The sequence below is a fragment of the Anopheles maculipalpis genome, chromosome 2RL (genome assembly GCF_943734695.1).
Source record: "Anopheles maculipalpis chromosome 2RL, idAnoMacuDA_375_x, whole genome shotgun sequence".
NCBI classification, from domain to species: Eukaryota; Metazoa; Arthropoda; class Insecta; order Diptera; family Culicidae; genus Anopheles; species Anopheles maculipalpis.
The window spans coordinates 91,373,197-91,386,928 of record NC_064871.1 but is presented as its reverse complement, the minus strand read 5'-3'; the positions used below and the strand labels follow the sequence as shown (position 1 = coordinate 91,386,928).

At 41.4% G+C, this 13,732-nt stretch overlaps 2 protein-coding genes across 2 annotated transcripts in view; one reads left to right on the top strand and one right to left on the bottom strand.

Annotated features, from left to right (window-relative positions):
• Nucleotides 1-1,202, top strand: part of LOC126567632 (uncharacterized) — a 56,600-nt gene extending 55,398 nt beyond the window's left edge. Inside the window, exons 9-10 of the mRNA XM_050223851.1 lie at nt 294-472; nt 702-1,202. Coding sequence (XP_050079808.1) covers nt 294-472; nt 702-1,202 — 680 coding nt within the window. The remainder of the gene's footprint in view (nt 1-293; nt 473-701) is intronic.
• Nucleotides 1,203-4,374: 3,172 nt separating this feature from the next.
• The window catches only part of LOC126568418 (uncharacterized), a 366,923-nt gene continuing 357,565 nt past the window's right edge, over nt 4,375-13,732 (bottom strand). The window contains exon 6 of the mRNA XM_050224887.1: nt 4,375-4,386. The gene's annotated coding sequence lies outside the window, so the exon portion shown is untranslated. The remainder of the gene's footprint in view (nt 4,387-13,732) is intronic.

The following is a 13,732-nucleotide window of genomic DNA, read 5'->3' as shown; positions in this document are numbered from 1 at the left end:
CGAAGGATGTTTAAGTGCTTTGAATATAATTTCCTTTGAGCATTTCTGAAGGGTGTTTGACCACTTTTTAATATGTCCCACGAGAGTCGTCGCACCGGAATGGAAGTCATTATTTTTCGGTGGGTGAATTAGAATGGTACCGTGCTGTTTTATTTTTTTATTTTTTTTGTGCTCCCAAATGGGGACAAACATTTTGGAATATTTAAACATAACGAAATTTTGCTGCTAAGCATTTGTAGCCATATTCTAGCCTTTTTTTATACTAAATACTTTCCATTTCTTGCTTCTTCCAGGAGCTCCAAGTGTAAGTGCCAGAAATACGACGCCCGTTGCCTATCCTGGATCACCACTTCACCTGTCGGTGGAATTCTGTGCCAACCCTCCGGCGTATGCCGCTCGATGGCTTCATGGTGATCGGGTCTACACGCCCGGAAATCAGTATGGAACTGATGTCCTTGCCTATGGTTTCATAGTGAGTAGCAGAATGCACAATTTAAAACTATAAATATTTATTTTAATTACACAAAATGGAGCAGCGCTTGTTGAACAATCTTTTTTGCTGCAATGTTTTTCATTAAACAATCTTCAAACTTTGCTAATCTCATACTGATGAACGTGACCGCGTGATCAACAATGAACCTCACCGTCGCCCAACTGCAAACCGTCTGACGAGACTTCTACCTTTTACCTTCTCACAATAGGACCTGCCAACGCCGTTCTGCAAGGAGGCACGTCTGACCTACGTGCACATGCACGAGAAGGTTCCGCGGACGTTCTACTTCATCGTGTCCTCGCCAGGCGGTGTTGCCGAAGCCGTGTTCAAAGTCAACTACACGCTCAAACACAAGCAAATGGGGTCCTCGTCCTCGGGTGCATCCGCTTCCGGGGCCGGTTCCGGCTCGTTCGGTAGCCCATTCTCGCTGTCCTCCTCGTCGTCGTCGTCGTCCGGTTCGGGTACGGCAGTTAATGGGGGCAGCTCGGGGTACAAGATCAACACCAACACCATCAACACGGTGCCCGGCAATGGGTTGGACGATGATGAGGAGCTGATGGAACCGGAAGAGATTCACTTTCCTATCTTTGGCACTGGTAGTAGTGCACGCGGTCGTGAAGCGCTTCCTGTCGTATTGCTCGCACTGAGCAGTCTATTGTGCAGTGGGCTGGCTAGGACGCTCATCAACGGCCCTTATTATTGTCTATAGTAAGCCCATTAGTGATGCTAACGTTCCAAAACGTCGTTCTGAGCGGACTGTAATTTCGTCTTTCGATTTGGTGAACTTCAAGTTTTCGTTTTCATCGCTCCAAAAACTCTTTCTCATTTGGTATAGGCTGTTTGTCAACAGCAACAAAAAACTCTGATAAACTTTCCTTAGGAACTGAAACTAATGTTGTGGAGTTCATAACACGAGAACTCTCCTACTGTTGGCTGTTGAAGTTTCAATGCTCCTAAAATAGGTTCAAACGTTCTCCAACACACATCCTTCTCGTACCTCAGCTGCTTGCTCCATTTTCACTGTTTCCATCTCCCGCTGCAAACTAAGCTTTCATCGATCTCTAATCGCCTTGTCTTCAAGCAAAAAAAACTGATATAACGTGTGTTATTTACATGCAACCAAATGCAACAAACGGAAACGATCGAGCTATTAAAAAATAATCATCCGAACCATAAACACGTGCTTGGGTAGCGGAGCTTCTCCCAACAGATGTAACAAGAAAAGCACCAGGTAACAGAACAATATTTGCAAAACAACAAGAGATTAATTAACAACGTACGACACGAAACCTGACGAGCTGGAAATGGACCTAAAGGAGCAATTTTTTGAGCGAAATTTATATTTACCCAAAAAGGGCGCAAAAAACCGAAACTTTTATGAGAAGAAAACAAAAATAAGGAGCGCAAAAACAATGCAAACAAAATGCAAAGTGAGCAAGATATAATGGTGCTTAAATGACAAGGATTTCAACTTCATTTTGTTCCTTCGGTTCGCTTAAGTTATTGAGTTTTGTTGGATAAATGTTGCTATTCAAGCATGCCAACATCCACACCCAAAAATAAACCCCTTAAAACCCTTTTAAATACTAGCCAAACAAGTACGCTAAACAAGTACAGCTAAACCAATACCTAGAGAGTGTTGCTCCGAGGTTTCTTTCAAACAGACTGTTTAATTTCTTCTATAAAACAGTGGTTTATGTTCGTATGTTGTCGTTGTTGTGTAAAAAAAACAGGTCTTGTTTCGCATGTAAGATCAAAACATCAAACCAACCAGAAAAAAACATTTAGGGAATTAGGAACTAAAGGTAAAAAAGAGGAAAACCCCAACAATGCCATAGTAACACTGCTTGATGGCAGAAAAAAAATGAATGGCATCAAGAGAGCATAAAGGGAATGATTTGTTTTGTTAACATAGTGATACACCCGCGAAGCCCTTGTGACATGCGGAAGTCGTATGATCAAAAATGAAGCTATTTTCCATTGTTTCCTCACAGTGAGGAAAAACAAGTGAAGCAAAAACGCTACAACAAACGTACACGAATGGTGCAATGGACTCTCTTTTACTAAAAAAAAAACGCAAACTGCTTCGAATCACACACTATATCTGCCAATCATGAGACCACCACGACCGCATACACTGCTCCAAAGACGAAAAACACCCTCTAACTCTTCACCAAGCGATAGCTATGGAAGCGAACCTAACTAACTGGCTAATTTAAATGCTTAACAAACAAACTGTAAACTAAACCCCTAAAATGATCAACACGGTATCTTTCCTATCCTAACGTAATGTGTGCCACCTCACCGGCGGCACACCTATTCAATGCTCTAGTCGTATGAGGTAAGCCTAGTCTTTGTACAATGCCACCGGGTGTCAATGTCACGTGATTGTTGTCATTTTCGAAACTGCTATCGTTTTCCATTCTGTAGTATAAACATCTCTGTCACATTTCATCTAGCGGTAAGTTTTGAGTCCTTGAGAATTTCCGTTTAAAGTAAGTTGAAAACTAAAAAAATAACTTAAACACACACAAACACATCACATCTTCTCATCCTCTAACCTCTATCTATCGAAATCTTTAAATCCAAAAGAAAAGGGAAAACTAAAGAACTTGTTTCCAAAGGTAAAACCCCTTCTCCTAGAGTCCAGAGTCCATGAACAAGTTAACACACATGAGCTCCAGTGGTGGGAATGAAAAATGTTAAAATGTTTCACACCGCACGAAAACAAAAAAAAATGAAGCAAAACCAAACAAGAAAAAAAACCATTGTACATATTTGAAAAACGGAAAAAAAGACGAACACAATGAGATGAGTTAGAAGAGATAAAGAAAAAAGAATTTGTGAAAAAAGAAGAAGAAAAGGCCAAACTAAATACTAAAAGCGGTACTGTAATGGGGAGGAGAACATTTAAAATTATGCTCAAAGACGAGAGCTGGTCAGGAAAGGTGACCCGTAGTAGATAAAAGGTAAGAGCGGGGAAAAAGCTAAAACAGATGTTGCCAACACCGTGGTAGCTTGTTTCGTAACTGTCCTCAAAGGGCATTGTCCTTGAACTTTAAGTTCTATCCGTACCGGCCGGTAATGTGTTTGCTTCGTTGTAATCGCTGATTGGATTGTACAAGTTTCGTGGAAATGGGAAGTATAATTATGAAAGCAACTTACAATAGTTTGTTTTTCAGTGAGACACTTAAAAAGAATGAAAATAAAACACAAAATTTAAAAGGAAAAAAATGCAAGTACTGATGAAGAAAGAAGGAAAATGAAAATAAAAAGAGGTAAAACAATTAGGTACCGGTGTCAACCAAACTAATACCGTTACTTACGCAAATGATACTTAAACTATTAGTTAAAGAAGATAAACAAACATTCCCCCCCTTCGTCAGCCAAATTTCTTTCGTAACATGAACAATATGAAATAGTTATTAAAACCAATTTAAACCAGTGACTAATAAGTTCCGCATGTTGTGTTACTACAAACAAATCTACGAGGCAGCCAAAACAAAACGATTTAAAAAAAAACGACAAAAGAATAAAATAGAATCAACTTGAAAAAACGAACACATAATTGTCATTTTGTACAAAAAAAAAGCATGAAAAATAAAATGAAAACTATTATCGAAACAATTTGATTATTTCATTTAGAACAAGGAATGTGTTTACATCACATTGAATTTTTAAGTTTGCATTTTATAACTTTCGTTGCAATTAAATTGCATAAATTTAAATTTCGCCCACGTTTCAGATAACCGCCACTCAGTCTTGGAAGTAACGATACTTCCTCCTTTACCATTGCTCTCACCTGCGTTTTGGGATGGGTAAACGCTCTCGGTGGTTGGGTCGAGAACTCATCCGTCTCGACCATCTGGCATCAAGATTTAACCCAATAGTTACTGGTGTAGAATAATTTCCAGCCAATGCTCATCGCCCTGGCAGGATGATGAGAGGATACGATGATGAGGCACAGGTCTCGGAAGCGAGTTTGTCAGGCAGGCCAGAGCGACCAGCAATCCGTAGATAAAAAGTATAATTTTATGTGGTTTTATTGCCGGAAACGAATAAACGACGGCATAAAACACATAATTTACACATTCCCGTCCCGAGCCTTTTTTGCCGTCGCTCGTGTGCCAAGAGCCTACAATCTAGGGCACGAAAGGAACGAACGATTTCACAGGGATTTGGGTAGAAAAAAAAGGGTAGAATACCTTTCGTCTTGCATAGTTTCTCCTGCCATCATCATGCCAGTGGATGGGCAGGATGTTCCAGGTGGCACTCCTAGATCTTGTGGCTTTGAGCGTGTGCCATTTGTTTCGAAAGGATTTGGAAAGAACATCCTGCCGATTACGGTGAGTGGTTTGGAATTGGACGCAATTTTTCCAACGACATCTTGTCAACCATCTTTTGCCAACTGGGAGCTCCCGGCTGCTTCGGCTACCGGAAGGACCCACTGGCCCAGGGGAATGAATGGGTATCGATTGCGAAATCCCATTTACCGGGAATGAAGATTACAGCAAGATTTGTGCATCCAGTCGGTACGGTACCGGCCGTTTGTTACGAAATCTTCGCCTTCACCGAATTCCACCGGTGCTACGTCAAAAGGAAAGTTCTGGTGCCTTATCCAACCACACAGCCTAGCATAATTATACTGCATTAGTGTTGGAATCGAACAATCTACCAGAACAGTTCCCCATCGGTCCCCTTTGAACTAAAATACCGACCCGATAGTTGTATTATCGCTCGAATTGCAGTATTTGTTCAACGCCCAGATCCAGCACTACCACCGAAAGCACTAACTGCCTTCAAATAGTTGCCATGAGATGGCATCGGTCGCGTTTTCTCGTCCGGTTGAACACGCCTCGGCGTATGCAAACTCCCGCTCCCAGCCAGCCCAGCTTCGCCACACAGCTTTGCGCCATTTTCTTTGATCATAAGACACGAAATCCCGGGACACGGACACCTTTAATTATGCAAATGCAAAGACCGACGGTTGCATTAATTATCCTGCTACCGGACCCGGCATATTGTTTGTCCAATTCGTTGGAATGTCCGCTCGCTTTTCCAATCTCACTGTGAGCAATGTGTTTACGTGTGTGTGTGTGTTTTTGAATGTCGACCGAACCTGGACCTGGGCTTCCTGACATGGAAATTGTACAAACGTCGGTCGTCTGTCTGTTTTGTAGCTACAGCATTTCTACTTCTGCCAAAGCCGCAATCAATCGCAACTGGGACGCCGACCCGGGTAATGAAAGGTAAACAGATTCTCGAAATTGTGCGTAATGGATTTATTGTGTAATTACGTGATAACTATTGAAAATGATCAATTATGAAAACACTTATTGTTTCACCCGTGAGGGATGGCTTGGGATGGGAGTCGTGGTTTAAGAACAGCGGGAAAAAGGGAGAGTGAAATGAAGACAGGAAATGAAGCAGCTTTAATAGTTAAGCTCGAATGGATTTTTTGTAAACTTAATTGAATGTAAACAGTGTCAATGCTTGATATGCAAAAACCAGATGTATGATATCCTTTTCAGTTGGGCTATTTAACTGCATAGAGATTCGATATATAAGTTTGTTAGTTGTGCATTCCACAGTCCGATGCTTTCTTGCTTTAATTACTTACGCACAGTTGAACCGTGTTAAACCAGTTTTCATTTGTATTATTGTTATGTTATGTATTCACTTATCGAAAACAAATTACACGTAAAAGAGTGCTTCAAATGAAATGATGCATCAACTGAAGCACAAGAAATTTAAAACTTGATATCTAAATAAAAGCAAAGCAAGTTTAAAAAAGACTTACGCCGACCCGTTTTTGTGTAGCTGTGTAAACCTGTACGCTCGTTTACATTGGTTCAATTTAATTAATATTATACTTCAAAATCGAATAATCTTTTTCAAACGCTTTGCCAATATCGATTTACAAGTGACATCAAACTTTTGTAGTTCTGACGAAACGCTTTCAACGCAAAACGATGACAAATTTAATATCTTGAATTTTGATACAAAAGAAAACATTCATTTTTGACGTGGCTTTATATTACGTCAAACTTTTTTAACTTGTACGCGTCCCGAATGCCAAACAGAGTCGCTAGCGCTCTACCATTTGCGTAAAATAATACACCACATTGTGTGTTTGTGGGTCGTAAAAGAGGAAAACTTTCACCCACCGGAAACACACACCCACCGAAACCTGCCATCATCTAGGGCTGACCACAAAGCAGTCGGCTTGCGCTCTGCCCCCGTATTAAATGGGGCAGATTTGTTTGATATACAAATACGCGAGCGTAAAAGGGAGAGAGAGAGAGTGAAACAAACTTGCAAGAATCCCTGAAGTGAATGGTGTAACTTTGACGACTTTCCCAAGCCCTCCTGCACAAGTCAGGCGCACACCAAGCGAGCCAAGAAGAAGTTCTGGAAAATTATTTTATTACGCCTGCAATTGAAAGTTGCCAGCCTGAGTCGGCTGCAAAGCGAAACGAAAACAAAGTAAGACAAAAAACACCATGAAGAAGTGATTTATTTGTACCAAGATGGATCTTCACTGTCCTACATGAAAAACCTAGCCTTAATTAAGCAAATGTTTTACAAAAGTCGAACCATTTCTTAAAGGTCCTCATCACGCCTAGCTAAACGCTTCTTTCCAATACGATACCAATCCTAATCCTTAAACATATCCAATCAAAATTTTGTAACGAATACTGCCATTGCCTCCTCAAGCAAAATCTACCCTCGCATCTAGCGTGCCAGTTAATCCCTCGCGTCTTCCGATAGCCCCGAAATTACAACAGATAAAGCTAAGTTACAGCTAGTAGAGGAGCAGTATTTTAAATCTTGTAGCCAAAAAAAAAAAAGAGGAGTAAAGAAACACATATACACGCTCACAAACAAGCTCAATTTGTTTCATGCCTCGAGGCCATGCGTCCTCTAGAACGAACCGTTCTAGTTTACGTTAACGTCCAGTAGGAAAGCAGCACAAGCACAAGGGTGAGAGTTTTCTTTTAACACACAACAAAAAAAAATCGAAAGACCACAAGCAAAACCAACACCACAACGCGTAATGTTTGGCTGCTGCTTGAGCTGCCTGCTGCTGGATCGTCATAATTTCGTATTCTATGTTTCCTAATTTTGTCGCGCCAATGCATCGCATACAAAGTAGGATACCCCCTGTTCCAATCTTCATCCTCCCATCGGAATGTTTTGCCGAATGTAGCAGGACCATGAGCATGTACTTTCTGCCGTGGAGAAACGCCTTACGTACGGCTACTAAAATCTGTAACCAGCGGCGAGGACCTTGAGATATTGCAAAATTACAACGTTTCCCCGGACCCTCGGTCTCTTACCAGAAGATGGTTGTGAATTTTTGCAGTAAATGTTAAATATTATCTACAGCTTCTTCTTCCACTTCTTCTTCTTGTGCTTTCCCCTCTTCCCTTCAACCGTCTTTCCAGTTTTCAGTACATGAAATTACCATTTTTAACCCTCCTGGGCCGAAGAGCTCACGCTCACGCAGAAATACACGGATGGGGCCACCGCCTTTTGCCGTCTTTTCCAAATTTTCATGCATAAACTGTCATCGTTCTTGATGATGGAATATTTTTTCCCTCCCGACCGATGTTCTGTTTTTCCTCCCGTTTACTCCTGCCGTACCAAATCACCTGCCCATTGTAATTTGTTGTATGGCTCGAGAACAAATCCTTTGTTCGAGTGGCTGTAACAAAGGCAAAACAACAACAAAAAAAAGCACACAAGATAAGATTATTAAATATGCCTTCAGAATAAATTATACCACAAAAGGCATCAAAGGACACAGTTTTGGCTTTTACTGGCTTTTTTTTTTTGGTACAGCCGGTCTTTCGATAAATCATATTACTGGTGGTATAAATGAAAACGGAACAACAACACGAACGGAATACGACGAAACCGACGAACCCTTCCACGTTCTCTGCTCGCTGAATGAATGGCTGCATCATGAATCGTTTTTTTCTTTCCCCTGGTGTCCGTGGATCTGTGTGAACCTCCAAAAAGGACGTTTTGGTGCACAAATTATTCTTCTCTTGCGGGAAATTATGGCCCTTCCCCGTATGACGAATGTGAATTTTAATCGATATTCGATTTTTATATTTTCCTCAATTTTCTTCTCACCTTCTTCCCATCGAAATTATTTTCAATCCAATCCGATCGGGATTTTCAGTACAAAACGCTCACCCACTCGGACACTCTCGTATGCATTGCCGTAAATCAAAGCCAGGCTACTACACGATGCGGATGTGCGTGTGCTTGATGGGACAGTTAATTTATGTCAGTCTGCACACTACAACAACAGCAAAAAAAAAAAGCAATACAATCGAACAATGCGGTGTGCCACTTCCGACAATTTTCAGCGATTGTTTTCAAAATCCATGAAAGGTGTGTTCAATACATCTTTGGTAATTTTTTTTTTGTTTCAGCTCGTAAAGCTCTTGCTGGAATGCTTTTTTTTAAATGCAAAGAACATACGGTGGTCAACTAGAATCGGCATGCAGAAACCGTCAGTACTTTTTAGCTACAATGTTGCTACTATTCAAAAACAAACCAACATTGTTTTGAGCTACATTTATTCTTGAAGGTGCCGCTGGCTATAGCAAAAATAAAGGAGCTGGGGTAGCTCCAACGCTATTTGGAACATTGTAGCAACTTGACTATAAAAAAGAATATTTGTTTGCTACAGAGCGTGATGTAAGTATACGATCATCTCTCAACTATAGAGCAAAACTGCTTTGAATAGTCATGCAGCAAAGAGCAGCTTTAAACATCCATGTACAGTTATATATTCGCTACAGAAAAACTTTTTAGTTGAACTCGAGGCTCTTAAGAGCTTCCTGTTATTTTAAACGAACAAAACATTTTATTCCAGTCTTAATATTGTTTCGCTAGCAGTCGTTATATTTGATTACAAGCTGAAAATTTAGTTTTGATAATATGAAATACATTAGATGATCTAACGGTAGGTGGAATAGGCCCTCGTAAAAGATCTTCCGATCCGAGTTCGAAAGATCTGAGTTAGGAGCTTTGTTATAGTAGCTTCGCATAATAGGGCCCCGGTCACACGATGTAGTTCCACAAGACCACAAGTGTCATCTCAAGACCTCAAAAGCTGGCAAGTTTCTAATTTCTATACCTTAAGCGTTCAGCTCTGTGGTCTAATGATGCCGAGTTAGAATTTCATAAACTAAAGAATAAGTATTCTTATTCTTGTATCAAGCACTGTATTGTTGTGAAGATTCTCCGAAGCAATTCGATACATTGTGGTGAACAAAAAAAGACACTTCTGAATAATTATAAATCATTTTTAACGCCTAGCTGTAGTGTAGTTGGCACAGTAGTTGACCTCAGGTACATATTACAAGAATTTCTAACACGTTTTTAATTCACAATAAAAATTTAAATACTTTAGCATAATATTTTACAAACACTGCTCACAACGCAAGCTATTTTTTCTTGCAAGCTTCAAAGCAAGTGTTTTTAGCACTAACAGACACGTTTGTGCGCTACCTACAACCCACGAAAATGTGTGGTCTTATCAGCTCGACACCGAATTGAGCCGGTGTGATTTACATGTGACGTGGTTCTTGGTTCGCTCCGGCTGTAAACCCACGAACCATTTCCAATTCCATCCCTCCGCACCACCATCGGTGGCTGAAAACTGGCACGCAAACATCAGGAGATGCAAGAATCATGCTTGCACCATTGTCAATTGACTGTCCAACGGTGGGTCGGCAAAAAGATCACCAATGGGTACCAACCGGGGCTTACGGAAGCGAATTTTCCCAACCAAAAACGGGAGAGCAAAAAAAAAAAATTGAAATCCACCCGTACACCAACCAGCGACAATCTGCTCAAAGTGCCATCACAGCATCGAAACGAGTCACTTCCTGTCGCTGTGATACTTTAACTTTTTGCATGTCCTTGTCTGCCAACGCTCTGTCTGTGTGTGTGTGAAAACGTGTGAGAAATGAAGCAAATGTTCCGAACCAAACAGATGGGCTTAAAACAGAAATAGAAAAAAGCGCAAAGAAAATGTGGAATTTGAGCGCAACCGCACCGGGATGTGTTCCCGCACGCGGGACAAACCCCGGCGGGTCTCATATTTTACGCTTTAATGCGAATTTACGTGCATACCCACCGTAGCGTCGGTAAGGTTAGGTGAATAGCGATATATGTATTACGATTCGGTACTGCTAGCACGATCCGATCCAGCTGCTACTTTACATTCTCCCGTCTCGTTCGACCACCGGGAATCCGAACCAACCAGCCAGAAATGATGGTTTAGTTCCTGTGTGCAGAAAAATTCTTCCCACCTCACAATCGATTGTCCAAAACAGGTTCTTCCCCGTCTTTAGCTGGTGAAGATGAAGCGAACCCTTTTATCGATGGGGTGCAAAAAAAGGAAGGTAAAATGTAGCTTAAAATGAATAAAAGCGATCCCGTTGACAGGTGAATCGATAAAGAGAAAGAGTTACCAAGCGTGTAATTTATTTGCCATCTGAAAGCTCTCATATCGGGCAGCGATTTTTCCTTCTTCCTTCCTTTTTGCAACCAGTTTGATGTAAAATATTCGTGATACGTTTTAGATAGTTCAGTTTGTTAGAATTTTTCTTTTTCAAAATCAGTTAAACCCTTACAATCTGTTTCGATTATGAAAAATCAATTAAAGTGAACACTAACACGAATTTTTGTGAGGATTCCCAGAAAACATCCTATTACTGCTGGGAAAAGTAAACCTGTTTAAACTTCCAAACTTAGATTCTTTTGTCCTATAATTTAATGAGATAACATTCAATCTTCTTGTGATTTATTTGAAAAGATTCATTCGTTTCCGTTCCACATTATTATCCGTCCTACCACTTGACCGAAGTGTCCAGCATTCCCCGTACACCACAGCAAGAAAAAGAAGAAGCAACAAAAAACCGCACCCCCATTTAACGAAACGCCTCTGATAATGATATAAATCCTCATTAAACACGGCCGGTGTCATAATCAAACCGATGGCGCTTAGCACGCTGATAGCGAATTTATGATCTTGATTGAAACCACTTGCACTGGTGACGGTGAAAACGCAAAGAATACAGCACGGTTTTGTAAGCACAGCGTAAGTGGGTCTTGCCAGAATCGTAAGAAGATTACGATTCCTTCCATCGCCACCGGTTGGCTCTCTTGCCACACCAACAACAACAAAAAAAACCGTGACGGTTGAGTCAATTTACAGTCATCTTTTGCGAGGATAATTGCGTTTTCCATCCAGACGCCACGGCACTAGAGCAGTTCACTGGCGGGTGGTGAATGCTGTTGTTTGTCAAAAATCTTATCACAAACCTCCACCGCTCCCACACATTCACAGAGAGAAAAGTCGCTCTCAATCCAGCCCCATTTTCCCGAGGGCTAACGTCCGGAACTGGATGGTTTCCGTGAACGCCCAATGTAATGGGCTGGGAAAATGTGTAAGGCTTTTCCCAGGTTCGTTCACTGCTGGTACGTTACACTCAGATCAGAGAGAGAGAGAGAGAGAGAGAGAGAGAGAGAGAGAGAGAGAAAAGAAGATAGAAAAAACCATTCGTCACCGCCATGACGAATGGTAAGCCTCATCAACCGCCGGGACAAGGTGACGTAAATTTAACCACAATCACCCCGTGGAACGTTACCTGGAGGCTCAGACACTAGGGCCATTCTGTTTTATTTTTTTCCTTTCTTCATTCCAGGAACCGCCCGCACTGTGAAGGTAATGCGATGTAACGAGAGTTTTAATGTACTGTCGAGAGGATTTTAAAGTAGCGTGTTTCTACCGAGCGAATGTGTTGGCTGTTGGCGAGCTTTGGTTCAACAGGAGTTGAGGATATAATTGTGCTTCGTCGAATGTCAAGCGAGCAGCTTGACCTAATGTGGAAGTGGATGCTTAAGGGAAAAGTTCAAATAAACGGATAGACATAGACAATATGATATAGCTGTGTAAAACGATTCGACCAAGTTATCTTACATAGATTGTCCTGATTGACTCCTCGCAAAAATTGTGATGCCCGCAATAGCTCTAAATATGATAAACCATATTCCCAACAAACTCATTGCCTACATCATCTGATTATGGCAATTTTATTTTTCAACAAACTTCTCTCTTTTTCCCTCTTCACCCCACAACTCACATCACCCCTAAGTATCCTTTTCCCTTCTAGAAAAAAAGAAAGAAAACAGAATGAATAAAAGATGAAAAATCAAGCCCCACTGTTTTTACGCACACTTGTCGTCCGGATGGGCTGCGGCAAGTGAGCAACCATGAATAAGAGATCATAAGTAACAAGATCAAAGATATCAATTTCTAGCACACTACTATAATGCTCCGCACGGCCCCTCTCGGTGAGTAAGCAAATTGTGCCGTTTTGTTTGTACAACAAATCAAGCCCTGCCACCCCGCCACTGCTCCACAATTGGCTCAGTTTCCGTTACATCATGCGCATCCATCTCGGGTGCAGTTCGGTGTTTTCCCTTCGGCAAGTTCGTCCAGCCTTTGCTGGCTGGAATGCTCGCACTCGGGACAAGAAATTTCTTAAAAGTACATCAAAAAGGATCCTGCTACGCGAGCTGAATTTGGGGTGAAAAGGGAGATCTAAATCGGATGGCTTTCCTTCGAGCGAGCTCACCGTGCGGCTCACATTAAATCAACAAGCGAATGAAGCGGTACACGATTCTGCCACTTACTTCTGGTTCAGGGGCTTTTCCCTGAGTCCGGGGCACAATAAAGGTCTGGCTGCCAACTCTCCCTGTCGTCTGAATGGCGTCTAATTAGTCCCGGTCTCGGTGTGCACCGGGACGTAGAAGGATGTACCATTTACGCAACGGTTAACAGTAAAAGGCTTTTGGATGATTAATTTTCCCATCGCCACACACACGTGCCCTGGAAATGCTAATAAAAAGGGGAAAAAGGTTCCTAAAAAGGATATAATTTGTAGATAATGCATTCACATACAGCTATTAAGTAAATTGCGCCGGTAGGGATAATGGTTGTACCTTATTAATGAGACTTTTATTGAAACAGTTTGGTATTAATTAAATATTGACCCATTACAAGCGTAATTGTGTGACCTGTTTTTGGTAGCCATCAGGGCAACTTTAAACCTGTGAGGATAATCGGAATTTTCCAAATTCTAACACATTTCATCGACGGAACTTGTTCCGTTTCTAGTACCTCACAGAATAGAAATTCTTCACCGT